General features: G+C 34.6%; 1 protein-coding gene across 1 annotated transcript in view; it reads left to right on the top strand.

Annotated features, from left to right (window-relative positions):
- Nucleotides 1-15,348, top strand: part of LOC145260311 (ADP-ribose glycohydrolase MACROD2-like) — a 50,787-nt gene that overhangs the window by 4,749 nt on the left and 30,690 nt on the right. Inside the window, exons 2-3 of the mRNA XM_080118198.1 lie at nucleotides 11,853-11,954; nucleotides 15,073-15,198. Coding sequence (XP_079974324.1) covers nucleotides 11,853-11,954; nucleotides 15,073-15,198 — 228 coding nt within the window. The remainder of the gene's footprint in view (nucleotides 1-11,852; nucleotides 11,955-15,072; nucleotides 15,199-15,348) is intronic.

Raw genomic sequence — 15,348 nt, 5'->3', positions numbered from 1 at the left:
GGAATATGTGCCTACATTAAGGATGGCTTCCCATGTGGCAGGGATATCTCTAGAGAAGATCCTAATTTACCCTATATGTGCTTCAGGGTTGCACTTGCTAACACCACTGCATTTATATTTGCCCTCTATAGGCCCCACAATAGCGGAGTTACTATCTTTAAGAGCATATCTGAGAAAATAGACCACATACTGTCTTCACATCCCTCGGCTAACATCCACATCTGTGGTGACTTCAACGTCCATAACGTGGAATGGCTGACCCATTCAAATAAGACAGATGATGAGGGGAGGTTTTGTCATGATTTTGCCATTGCTTATGACCTCACTCAGATAGTTCGCGAACCCACCCGTGTGCCCGATACACCCAATCAATATGCAAGCCTCTTAGACCTTTTTCTCTCAACTTCCCCTGAGCTATGTTCATGTACCGTTCATTCTCCTCTAGGATCCTCCGACCACTCCGTCGTATCAGTTAAGATAAAAACGAAATGTAAGAAGCCCCCAGACGTACCCCTCCACCGTACTGTATACCGATACTCTATGGCTGACTGGGATAGCTTCCGTACATTCATATCTGATTTACCTCTGCACTCCATGTTTAAAAAGGAAGTGTCCTCTATAGTATCAGATCTGACCGAATGGTTAATTGTAGGCATTGACCAATTCATACCATCTAAAAAATTCCAACAAAAACCTAAAAGCCAGCCATGGTTCTCCCCAGAATGTGCTGCTGCTATCGCGCACAGAAATCACTTTTTCCATAGCTACCAACGTAATAGATGCACTGAGACTAAAGCTGCTTTCAGGACTGCCAGCAACCACTGTAAAAGAGTAATAAAAAATGCAAGAGAGCTATATGCCCAGTCTGTTAAATCCAAGGTAGCTGATCAGCGGCTTGGTTCTCACCAGTTTTGGCAAATAACAAATAGGATCCTGAACAGAAGTGTGCATTCTATCCCAACCATTATCAATGGACCAGAGGTCATCTCGTCAGCGTCAGACAAGGCCAAACTATTTGCAAAGAACTTTGCAGCTAATTCTACCCTATGCGACGAAGGCCATCAACTCCCCATATTTCCTCCTATAACACAGACCAAGCTAGGTAACATACAAATATCCGTGCATGAGGTCGCCAAGCTAATAAAAAACCTAGATTCCAGTAAAGCAACTGGCCCTGATGGCATCCCAATTATAGTGTTAAAAAAGCTTCAACCAGAACTTGCTCCCATACTTACGAAACTGTTTAAGCGCTGCCTTAAGGAGAAGTGCTTTCCGACCCCCTGGAAGACCTCATCAGTTTGCCCTGTATTTAAGAATTCAGGTGATAAGTCATCTCCCTCTCAATACAGACCAATAAGTCTCCTCTGTGTTATGAGTAAGTTGCTGGAATCAATATTAAATAGAGAAATAGTCAACCACCTCAGCAGGAATAACCTTCTTAGTGACACACAATATGGTTTCCGCTCTGCAAGATCTACCGCAGATGTGCTGACGGTTATATCCCACAGGATTAGTGAATCTCTTGACAAAGGCTTCCTTTCTAGGGCAATTGCTCTTGACATATCAAAGGCCTTTGACAAGGTATGGCATAAGGGTCTACTTCACAAGATTTCCAGCTACAGTATAACTGGAAATGTTTTCTCAATCATTAAATCATTTCTCTCCGATAGGCTTATAAGAGTAGTGGTAGATGGACAAAAATCGGAGGCCTGCAATATAAATGCTGGGGTCCCTCAGGGGTCAATCCTGGGCCCAACTCTCTTCCTGATCTACATCAATGACCTCCCTAAACACATAAATCATTCGTTGACATCTATGCTGATGACACGACCATCTACAGCAACACATCAAAGGCTGTAAATGACAAAGTTCTCTCTGATTCTCTTTCCTCTGATCTCGAGCGCGTGGTTCAGTGGGGGAAGATGTGGCTAGTTACCTTTAATGCATCCAAAACCAAACTCCTATCCTTACATCATCAACGCTCTGATCCCCATCTGGCATCAATTGTGATGGATGGCTCTCGTCTGGGTGAGGCCCCGTGTTTTGACAAGCTTCTGGGTTTGACCTTTACTCCTGATCTGAAATGGAACACGTACATCAAGTCTGTTGCCAAGGTCGCTGGAAAGATGGTGGGATCCTTCTACCGCTCCAGAAGATATCTCACTACTGATGCAATTCTCTATCTATATAAAAGCCAAGTATGTCCAAGGATGGAATACTGTTGCCATATCTGGGCAGGAGCTGCCAAAAACAGCCTATCATGCCTTGACAGAGTACAAAATAGACTTCGTGGCTTAGTGGGGGATGCCCGTTTCTCTACCCTGCAACCCCTCTCTCACAGAAGAGACGTTGCGAGCCTATCCTTGTTTTATCGTTATTTTCATGGCAGGTGCTCGTCTGAACTCCAATCCCTGGTTCCCCCTCGCCAATCTTTCACGAAAAACACCCGTCTAGCTGAATCCACTGTGAAAAATTTCCCCCACTCTATATCTGTGCCTAAATCAAAATGTGGATTCCATGAACAAAGCTGCTTTCTTAGAATTGCACGCCTGTGGAACTCTGTTCCGTCTGCCTGCTTCCCTCCGGACTACAACTTGGATGTCTTCAAGTCTAATGTTAACAAATTCCTAATGAACCGCCCCCTTAAGTAAACACTTCATCAAAGCTCCACACTAAGGTAATGTACTTGCAATAACCCTTATCCCTGAGTGGCTTCCGGGCCTTGATAAGTGGTGATCACTGTGTAAAAAAAAAAAAAAAAGTCAATTTTTTTTTAAATTTGACCCCTATTATGACCCCTTAAAATTTATAGTTTCGGGCTCAAATCACTTTATTAAGTTAGATCCAGGTTCAAGGAACCTATATCTAAAATTTCAAGTGTGTAGACCCAAAATTATCGGAGGAGTTTGGTAGAGTTCTTAAAGGTCAAATCGTTGAAATTTGACCCCTTAACAGCCAAATTTCTGGCTGACACCCGTCACATTGATTTTCCCAAATCTCAGTACCCAGTATTTCAAATTTCGAGTCTATAGACTAAAAATTGACAGAGTTATTGCGTAGGGAAATGTACACAGACAGACAGACAGACAGACAGACACGTTCACTTTTATAGATATATAGATATATATATACAACAAATACAACGGATGTTACCAAATGTAAGATAAGTTATTCTTCTACTTAATGAAGTTTTTGGTGTTTGAACTTATTTTGATGCGATTTTTTAAGCTTGAAACACCGGTACTTGTGAGTGGTTACATTAGAATACAAGAAGATGGTTGAAATGAAGTTGTCATTTTTGAGTCTCAATAATCGCTCAAAAATCAAAAATGGAACAAAAAGCACCTGATAACAGAATAGTAATAAATAATGTCTTAAAAATTCATTTTTAAATTAAAAAAAAGAATGAAAATAAACTTCTCAAGCTGGAAAGTTAAAAGAAAAAATGTGTCCATTGGTATCAAAAGAAATCAACTTGTGAAAATAGAGAAGACAAATTCTTTCTAAAATCTTTTTTTTCTTTAAATGGAAATCACTGCAGACCAGGCATGAGGCTACTTGATGTAATCAAAAACTAATGATAAATATCACATGGAATAGATTCCAACCCAAAAACCAACAATTCTTCCCTGTTTGTCAAAAACCTCGCTCATGGAATGTGAGAACTAAAGGACAAAATAAGGGGAGCGAGAGTTACAAGGTTGTCAAAAGTAAATTTAAGCTCCACTTTCTACTTTCCTAAAAAGAAATTTCAGATGTGGAAGGAGTATCTAACTTGCTATTTGCTTTCACCCTTCCCCTAAATCCTGAAAATGGTATCATTAGAGACGTTCTTCTTGCTTGAATGACAAAAGAAAGAGGCAAACACATTTACTTGCATGATGGGTCGGCTTATATATATATGTATGAGTGTGTGTGTGTATGTATGTAAGCCGTGGTGAAGGCAACTTTTCTAGGAGAAGCAAATCTCTGATTTAAAAAACCATAAAGCGGGAGACCAGTACCCGCATTAAGCTGGTCTGCAGTTTAATTTGTTGCTGGCTATCTTGCTCTTGCTTGTTGCTGGATCTCAACATTTTGAACTGAGAGAGAGAGACTTAGCTGTCATACAAAGCTAAGACTCTGTAACATCATCTTTGTATAGATACTCCCTCAGGTATTTGGGCTCATGGATTTTAAATGTCTGAGAGAGTGGCACTCGTCTGACAAGACGTTGCAATCATCATCATATATATATATATATATATATATATATATATGTATGTATATATGTATATATATATATGTGTATATATATGTATATATAAAATAATGATAGCAACATTTTTTTTATACTTAACTACTTAACCTTCATTTGCGAAGAATATTTGTGATTGTTAAATTTGCAATATCAAATACTGTTAACATTCTGTTCAATATTTGAAGTGAGTAGGTTAACTAGTGCACATATGGTTAAATTATGTAATGAAAGAGAAGTCAACAAAAGGTCACCATAACTGGAGTGTGAGAACGAAAGTTTATGCTACGAGTCGGCAGAAGTGACAAATATGTGGGAGAAGACACTTTCTGTGTTTGAGAAGCGATCCAGAATGGCGGAGATTTTAAAAATTAACACCCAAAATTTTCATCCTAAGATCTATTATCTAAAAAATCTTTTAGATAAGGATCAATAACCTGTAGGATTTGGATTATTCGGACTACTAATCTCATCTATGTTGATATTCTTAGAATGTTTTGATGGATGTAACCTCCAATCTTTTTTAGGTGCATCTTGTTAAACTCCATAAAAAATATGGAAATTCAAATGGAATCCTTTTATTTAATCCATGGTGTCCATGGTGATAGCTTGCTTTGTTCTGTCAGCCATGACCAGGTAGAAGTCGTAAGTAATTTATAATTATATTTTTAGTGTTACCCATGCTGAAGATTGAACTTTCAACTTCCAGAAGGCTGTCATTTAGAACTAATTATTATATAGCACTTATATCCGTTGTGCTGTTTCCATTGTGAGAATGACATCTAAGATGAGAACAGTAGTTCAAATAATAAAACTTACTAATCTCTCTCTCTTGGTTGATCCTATGAAGATTTATATATAATATATATATATATATTTTCATTATTTCAGCTGTTTTGTAAACTTTCCAATCGGATTTTTGAAAACTTTTCAATCGGATTATATACATCACCACGCTGGACTTATTTTGGAATACATTTTATCTAAAGAACTATTTTGCATTTTGGATCAACTCGAGAGGAGTTTCATTCAAGCTGAAATATTATGTGCGGTTTGTTTTTATATTAGTTTTTTACATATCCAATATTTTTTCATTTTTTTATTTGGCAATTTATAACTACAATAAATTGCGGTTACACTTAATGCCTTAACTAGCAAATTCTAACATTGATACAAATATAATTTGTTGATTTCTTTATGTCCTCTGATGAGAAGAATAATAAGAATAGCATTGTTTGAAACTCTGCGGAATAAGTTTTTTGGAGTATTCAGTCGAACAATAAATTTTGATTGTAAAGTTCAACTTAGTTTTAATTTTCTTGCTCTTATATATATATATATATATATATATATATATATATATATATATATATATGTGTGTGTGTGTGTTGATATAGACAAATTTACATCTATGTTTAAATCTATATCAAATGGCTAGAATATTAGTTTGATATTTTTAACCAATTTTTATTTTCATTTTTTTTATTTTTCGGAATCCTTTGAGATGAGGCTTCATAATTTGTGTATTTATTTTTTTTGCGGACTGTTAACCTCTTCTTTATAGTTGTGTGTTTCACCACGTTTCAACCAACTCATGCTCTGGCCTTCTTCATGTGGTTAATACCATTCAGTATGAACCCGACAGTGGAAGACCAGATAAGAACACAAAATCAGATTTATAAGACCATAAAATCCAACCTTGATCATTCTTTGAGACTTGTAGCGCAATGGGTAGAAGCGTTGAGTCTCTATAGTTCCAGATGTGCATTGTCTGAAGATGGCGGTTTAAATTCTACCCAAAGCAGGCCAAAGGATCAGTTGGCCAAAAACATGGTGAGAACAACAACTATGGAAGGCAGTAATTACTGCAGATACAGTCACGATACTCAGCAGTCCTATCCTATCGCGGTTAACCACTTGAAGAAGGCCAGAGGATGAGTTGACCAAAACATAAGGATAATCGCCTGCAAAAAATGAATACACTGAATTCAGTTATTTTTTTAAGTGGGGGGGGGGGGTCATATGAACACCACAATATATAATTGTTTTACCGTGCTATTATAATGAATATTAGGTTGTCCAGAAAGTTTGCATTGATTTTTAGTAGTCTATGGTTTGAAATATTAAAATATGTCAAATTATTAAAAGTAGAAACAGTTAAAATATTGTAGTGGATTTACAATATTTTATTCAAAATAAGGAATACAAAATAAAGATGAAAGGTTCCTTATTCCATGGAGTTTCAAAGATAGGCTTTTCTCCTCAGAGAAAGGGAGTAAAATCCAATTTATGGAATTAAAAAATATTACGTCGAGAGATTTTACGATTTGAACTGGCCATGAAAGATCGGTTTGCCAATGTTTTTCCAACTTCATATATAATTATCTACTTTTTATTTCTCCTCCATTTGAACTCTATATTTTTAAAATAAGACCTCATATGTCTCTAATGAAAATATACGAAAATGAAGCTACACGGATTCTATTGTATAAGCCATCATATAGTCTGATGATTTCCTATATGTATGAACCCCGGAAAGTTGTGTGCTGTCCTATATTTTCATAACTTGCTACCTAGTTCTGCTTACGTTGAGCATTGTGGTAATAAATACTGAAAACAGACACATAAAATATTTACCCAAATAATATTTTTTGTGGATATGTGAAATATTTATGTATATATACTCCTATACATTTTTTTTTGTATAGATATATTAAAAACCCTTTTTTTCTATTTAAAAAGAAAATACAACTCTGTTATATATGAGTCGTAGAACTACATTCATCTGCAAAAGTTCTAGCTAATTTGCATATTCTTTTAAACATTCATTTTAATTAATTCCCTATTAGTTTTGTTTAATTTTCTTATGGGATGATCATCTTCAGTTAACTATTATGTTTAATTATATTCATGCAGATATTCTACATGATTTATACTTGCGTAATAGTTGCATAAAAAAGGTTATAATGAACACAAACTTCTTTCTATATATATTTATGTATGTGTATATATATTTGTTTAAAAAATTTTGCCTACCAAACTCCTATCAGTTTTTGGTCTATAAACATGAAACTTAATATATAGGGTATTTGAACCTATGCGAAACTTTATATTTGGGTTTTAGCCGGGGAAAATCTGTGCAAAAGTGTGAAAATTAAAAATTGGAATTTGCTAGGTGAAGGTTGAATTACGGCATTACGAATATGCATACGTAACGAAATAGCTATTTGTTCATGTTTTAATTTTTAACCTTGCAGCAAACATGTCTTCATAGCTCAAGCATTAACGTCAAAGGAAAAAGTAAATAATAATCTAAACGTTTTGGTTTCGATGCTCATTTTTAACTTTTTAACTCATTACTAAATAATGGGTCGAATATAATCTCTATATAAAAGGCAAAAGTGGCGTGCGCGTTTTTGTATGTCCAAGAAAGGCTGGGGTGAGAGGGGACTCTCTCGAGAGGGAACCCCCCCCCTCCCAAGCCTTTCTTGGACATACATTTCTGAGACATCTTGAAGGCAGTCAGCTTTGATCAATGTTGGAAACCCTTCATGTCAAACAATTGCTATTCATTTGGAGAGCTCCACCTTCTTGAGGGGAGCTGCTTTTCCCCAACATTGTAGGGAAGCAGAAACTGGCCTGCAGCCAACCTTCATTTCTGTGCCTGCGTGATTCTTATTCACTTGAAATTAACTTTTTAAACGTTAAATTTGAACACTTTTCACTTCCTCTCGCCTCGTAGCGTAGCGGTAAGACATCTTTTCTTTCACTTTCTTTTCCGCCTTCGCGTCACGGGTTCAAGCCTGCCTGCCTACTAACACTATTTTTTCTAAATACCCGGGCAACGCTGGGCACTGCCGCTAGTATAATGATAAATACATTAATCAAAATACCACATTTAAGTATATTTTATGACTGAGCAATACTGGGTGACCTGCTAGTATTTATATTAGCATTACAAGCGTATGCTGTATTTTTGTGGACATCGGCAATATTACATACCTAATGTGCTTCAACAAGTCATATTTTTTTTTATTTTCGGTCAATTATTAAAAGAATTACATTGATGAAAAGAGAATAGAATAAGCATTCCAATGATGTTAATTTATTTTTCTTTTATGCTCCAAATTAAAAATGAAAAAAAACGTAAAAAATGACAACAAAAAAGGAAATTGTTCTTTCAATGCTTACATTTCATACATTACGTTTGGATACATATCGCGGGGTCAAATTTGATTGGATATGGCTCAAATTTTACAGGCTCTATAAGCATAGAAGTCCATCTCTACTGGTATTTGATTTTTATTTTTGCGACCACAGGAAGCAAAGTTACGACCGAGCAAATTTGACGAAGAATATTTCAAAATTGATAAGATAAATCAGTATATATCATCCATTTTCATATAGATAATAGTTTCAGAATTATTTTCATGTATAATATGTAAATATTTGATAATTATTAATTGTGCGGAAATTTCTTTAAAATATTATCTTTTATAGAAATTCAAATTGCTTAAAGAGAAACAGCTGTCAGCGTATTAACGAGTTTGTATTCTTTTAAAAATAGAAAGCTGTTTTTTCTGCTTTCAAAATGAAAGCAGAAAGTTTCATTTTTTATTCTGGGTTTGTCAATTTAAAAAAAATATTTTCAAGTTTTTCAAATTTGATTTCCAAACAATACTATTTTGTTGTTTTTAACGCTTGTAGTACACTTACACTAAAAGCGTTAAAAAAAAAACAACAAAATGTACTAAGTACATGCATTTGGTTTTTAGTAGTAAAAAAACAAAAACAAATATATAACAAATAAAAGGTACTTGTGCACTATGCTACCATGCTGAAAAAATGTTATTATTTAGAAACCCATTCTTAACATGGGGAAGGACGGGTGTTTTGTCAACTATTCTGTACTTTCACCTAACAATTAAATAAAATATATCGTGAAGAATTTATTTTTAACTCCTTGTCAAGACCATTTTTTTGAATCTATAAAACAAACCTGTTTTTTGTTTTTAACTGAAGATATCTAAATAATAATAATAATTAGGCGGTTCGATAAAGAATTTCATTGTGGTGCATTTTCTGAATTTTTACCTTGTTTCTACCTTAACATGTTTCTTTAAAATGACTATCTTTTAAGATTTTCGGGTATGCTGAAAACGAATATCGCATTTAAATTTTCCGCAAATAAGTAGCTTTCCGGATATTAAGCAATGTCATTTCTTATGCTTTTGCTGGTGGCCATCTTGGTACATGCATTTGCGCATAGTTTCTTGGGGTTAGGTTTGCACGCTTGCGCATACCAAGATGGCCACCAGCGATAACATAAGAAATGGCATTGCTTAATATCCGGAAAACTATTTATTTGCAGAAAATTTAAATGTGATATTTGTTTTCAGCATACCCTAAAACCTATAAAAGTAATCATTTTAAATGTTAAGGTGGAAACAACGAAAAAAATTAGGATTTTATTTCTTTGTTTACATAGTTGAATTTTTAGTAAAACAACAGAATAGAAATGACAAAAATTATCATCAACTGGTGAATATATAGTTATTGCTTATCAGGATTCCTGGCATCCTGGTACTGTGAAAGTTACATCAAGGATTCACGTAGAGTACGATTTATGGTTGCATCTCAGAAAATAGGGGTATCTTTTGGGCCAGATAGAGAGGATTGACAAAATTGAAAATTGGACTGATCCCAAAATGCATAAGTTCTGGTCAACTATGGGAATTTCCATCTTTTACAGAAATCCAAAATCTATATGAAAAATTTTCTTCGATTTATTTCTGAGATTAATACATATCTACTCAAATTTTTTTTTTCTTTGAGGGGAGTAGTAAATACCGACCATGAATGCTCTTTAGGCATTCAATGGCTACACTCAGATTAAGCTCTCCTTTGGTGAGGAGGCAGGAAAATACCTGTTCTCAATAAAGCTATATTTTAATACCACTATAATACTTAGTTTTGTTCATGAATAGACACCCCACTGTATGATACCATGCGCCAGTTTAAAAAAAAAATGAAATTTGTACATCTTAATTTATAATTCATGGCTTATGATAAAGAGATACATCAGATTTGACTGCATAATCAGAAAGAGCACACAATTTTACATAAGAGTGCCAAGTTTCATGAGAATAGCTTGAAAAATAAATAAATGGTGGCGAAATTACCAAATTTCTTGAAATGTTGCGGTTTGTAATGTAGCCCAATTTTTCTAAAGAAACATGTCACCAGAAAAGCATAACTTTTGGCACTTAAAATTCTCATAATTTTTGAACTACTGATGGTATTCGCATCATTCAAACGGTTTTAAGCATCTTTTACGCAGCTCTTTTCAGTTGATAAAATAACAATTATCTAAAAAGAAAAATCAACTTGTAATGCTATATATATAAGCAAGTGAAGTACCTCCAGGAGATGAAATTTAGCTAATTATTAGTGTTTGAGACAATATTGAAGATTTTATTTCTATCCTCCACATTCTGCTATTGTTCACAAATGGCTGAATGCCTAATTCCATGGAAAGTGGTTCGCCGTGGTTTGCACGAATGACCGGTTAAAAGTCCTGCAACACTTTTTTCACAGGGATTGCAAAGCAAATCTACTCAAGCAAACCAAGAAATTTAGAAAAACTTGAATACATTAAGTTATCATTACGATTCCGCAGAAGTTTCTTGTGAAATGAGTTGATGCAATTCCTGGTCGACTTGAAAAGCTGGCAGCAAATGAAGACGTTTATATTGAATTTTAGATAAAAGTCTATGCATTATCGTTTCTTTTCATGTTCATTAATTGTTTGAATTATATTTAAAAAATAAATTGTATGTAAAATATATATATATATATATATATATATATATATATATATATATATATACGAAAAAAATTCAGTATGGTGTAATGGAAAAATAAAAAGGTATCTGCTGCTTCTCTTCCAATTTTCGGACTTTTATCATGTTGTCAAATCGTATTTCGATTCTTTTTCAAAGATTGATCGTTGCTATTTCTTCTGATGAGTTAAGGACATAATGGATTCAATGATTGATATAATAATTAAGTGATTGATTTTGCGCTACGAAACAGATACTGTCAAGTTCAGGGAACTGCTGCCATTACTAACCAGTAAAGCATTATGATGCATGGAAATGAAACCTTTGTTAGTGAAGGTTGAGGACATGCGTTGCATGGAGAGAAATATGAAAATGATTCAATGGCTGTATATTAGGAGTTTTTAAGACAGGCTTAGATTTGATGATCTCAGAGGAGTAAATTCGAACAGAATCAGATATATGCAAAAAAGGAGACTTTGTTGGTTTGGTCACATTAACATAATAGATGAAAGTTTTGGAGTTAGTAAATGTAGATCAGTTGATGCAGCAGGGTCAGTTGGCAAGGGACGGTTAAGGAAAACACAGGCAGAATTGAAACGGATAACTGCAAGAGAAATCGGAATAAAGACCTGGCCAGAGATAAGTTTAAAAATCACTTTCTAAAAACAGATGTTGGACCTAATATGATGATGAATTTTTTCTAGAAATGATTTCTCTGGTAAAAAGATTGTAATATTTAAATAATTTACTTTTTTTTTTTTCTTTATTTGCAGAGAACTACCTCAAAGAAAGTCTCGGAGAACGAAAAGACAGATGTAAAAAATACACTTTGTTGGAAAGCATTGAAACTTGGCCGGAATATTATTCTAGAAAAGGTGAACTTAACGTTTGGCAGTTGTTTTTGTTTTGTTTCGGCCAATGTAACCTCCGGCCTTCTTCACATGCATTGTTTATCTCCCTCTCACTGTGGGAAGATGTGACACAAGGGTTGGAAAGTGGGATTGAAGAACTATCACCCTAGAGGAAGAGCACTCTGGGCAATCCTGTCAGCATTCTCTGGTAGGGGCACCTTAGGTGATTAGCAACAAAATTCTTTTTAAAAGGAGAAGATGAGACCTGGGAGCAGAGGTGGGGGCTCCCGAAAATGCACAGGATCAACATGCCACAGTGAACAGAGAAAAGACATTTCAACAAATATGCACTATGTCGACTTCGAGGAATCTATAATGAATCTTGACTTGAACCATTTATTTAATCTATAAGGATGGATTTTTCTTGTTCTATCAGCCAGAGATGGGTAGAATTCTTAAATAATTTGTATTTTGTACCATGAATCCAAAAAATATACCTTCTGAAGATCAGAGGTTGCATCAGTTGAAGTGTGAGATTAATATTGACGTTGTCTTTTTTTTTTTTTTGTGAATGTATTTCTGTAGTCAACTTTACTGTTTATTTTCTTTATGTAGTTTTGTGTTGCTAATGTTTACTTTATGTAGTTTTGTGTTGCTAATGTTTACTTCAGCTAAAGTGCTGAAGTATTTTTCTTTTTAAAAATACTACTGGTGCATGTCAATTTCATTTAGCCAGAAAATTTTTTTTTTTTTTTTTTTAAAAGAAAATTACTTGATCAATTTATGTGATTTTTTTTTTTTTTTTATTTAAAAAGAAAATTACTTGATCAATTTATGTGATTTTTTTTTTTTTTGGAACATGATGTTGTCTTTCTATCATGGACGCATACATCAGAGATTTTTCATTATTTTTGTTTTTTCATATGGGGAAACTCTGAACCAGCACCATACACTTTAATTACATTAATTTGGTAAATATTCAGATTTAAATTCTTGAAATATAAATTAATTTCCTTATAAGTTAGAGATGAGCAATGAAAGTAATTCATTTTTAATCCCAAAAATTAAACTCCCATGTCCTTGCTTTAAAAGAAACATCCTCCCCCAAATTAGGTCATTAGGTGAAGGTATCTCACTACTGATGCAATTCTCTATCTATATAAAAGCCAAGTACGTCCAAGGATGGAATACTGCTGCCATATCTGGGCAGGAGCTGCTAAAAACAGCCTATCCTGCCTTGACAGAGTACAAAATAGACTTCGTGGCTTGGTGGGGGATGCCCTTTTCTCTACTCTGCAACCTCTCTCCCACAGAAGAGACGTTGCGAGCCTATCCTTGTTTTATCGTTATTTCCATGGCAGGTGCTCGTCTGAACTCCAATCTCTGGTCCCCCCTCGCCAATCTTTCACGAAAAACACCCGTCTAGCCGAATCCACTGTGAAAAATTTCCCCCACTCTTTATCTGTGCCTAAATCAAAATGTGGATTCCATGAACAAAGCTTCTTTCTTAGAACTGCACGCCTGTGGAACTCTGTTCCGTCTGCCTGCTTCCCACCGGACTACAACTTGGATGTCTTCAAGTCCAACGTTAACAAATTCCTAATGAACCGCCCTCTTAAGTAAACACTTCATCAAATCTCCACAATAACGTAATGTACTTGCAATAACCCTTATCCCTGAGTGGCTTCCGGGCCTTGATAAGTGGTGATCACTGCGTAAAAACAAAAAAAAAAAAGAATATAACTTTAAGACATGCAGTAGTGGGGTTTGATTTGAGGGCTGTGGATACTGAAGAATTGTCCCATAGGTACTATTACTCCTAGGTCTACTTTTGCCCAATGTGGTAATGTTATATATTGTTATTATTATTATTAAATCTTATTAAAAGTGAGTCTTAGAGACTTAGACAGCCCTTATTAAGAGGGATGTTGCGTTCTGTGTTCGTGTTATGAAGAGATTTATATATATAAAATGTTCATACTTAGAAGTGTAGTGAGGAGTGTTGAGACAGTCTTAGTGTTCACATTGTGGATATATAGATGTAGAGACATTGTGTATGTGAAGACATTTTAAAACACAGGATATATAAGACATATAATGACAATTTCACTTTACCTTTTGGTAGATAAAGACGACGTTTATAAAAACACATGACACGTTTATTTCTTCTTCTACCGGTCGGTGATTTTCTTAATCAAGAATTCAAAGTTTTACATTCTATGTTTCAAAGGTGACCGTCTCGCTTCCAGACATTCGACTCCCATCTCTGGACTCCAGACTGTCGTCCTCGTCCTCAGACTCTCTCTCAGACTCCCCCTGCTTAACTCTAAAGTTTCTAACTATATCGAGAACTTCCCATTTTCCATGACGTCATACACATGTTAAAACATGTGTCTTCTTTCACGTGTTCTGGAAATGCGTGTCTAAAACTTTTTCCTTTGTTTACAAAAGGAATTTTAACCTATTTTCCCAGTAACCTATATTTCCAATATGTTAAAAACATGTTTATTAAATTATCTTATAGTTACATTCTTCAATTGAATTTCATAACAGAATTGACAAATGCACATTCTTTTCTTAAAACTATTTTATCTCTAAGCTAAACAATGGTTTGTTTTTACATTCCATTTGCTAATTCTCTCTCGTAATCTATTTCTAAACCTAAATTACGAGGTTCGAATTTCGTCTATTCTATTTCATTTTCATTAAATCTCTCTATTTTTATACTTACATGAAAAGGAGACAGCTCTTATCATGTAACAGTAATACTTGTTAGGACATCTGATGCTATCAGATCAGGCTGGCTGAAGATATTGGCTTTCTGAACAAAATTGCACCAAACATTGTTACTGTTTTTTTTTTTCTTCCCTCTTTGCAAAACCCGATTATATTCTATAAAGTCAAAAACAAAGACAGCAATTTTTTGCCACAAAACAATGAAAACACTATGAATAAATATTTGAACTTTTTTTCAAAATTACTGGGTTTGGCATTAAATAACCAGAAACGAATTGATATGCTGTTAAAAAAAAAATTATCCAATCTTAATGAAATTTTCAATATTTGTTAATGACTTTAACTTTTATTGCTTGTCCGTAATTTTCTTTGTCATATTAATCTAATTCTTTTTTTTTTTTTTCAGGCAATACCAAGTCCACATGTCCTCGGCTGAACCACAAAGTGTCCATCTGGAAAGGGGACATAACTTCTTTAATGATCGACACCATTGTGAATGCGGCTAACGAAAGTTTGATGGGAGGAGGCGGAGGTAAGAACTGACTGTCTTCAGTGCAACCAGAATTAAAATTGGGAGCTTAATCTTGCATACGCACACACACACACACACACACACACACACACACACACACACAATCTTTCACTCTCACACATTTTTACACTTAAATTTTTTACCTCCCTC

The sequence above is a fragment of the Euprymna scolopes genome, chromosome 36, assembly GCF_053919585.1.
Source record: "Euprymna scolopes isolate OS-2025 chromosome 36, ASM5391958v1, whole genome shotgun sequence".
In the NCBI taxonomy this organism is placed as follows: Eukaryota; Metazoa; Mollusca; class Cephalopoda; order Sepiida; family Sepiolidae; genus Euprymna; species Euprymna scolopes.
This window is presented reverse-complemented; position numbering and strand designations above follow the sequence as displayed.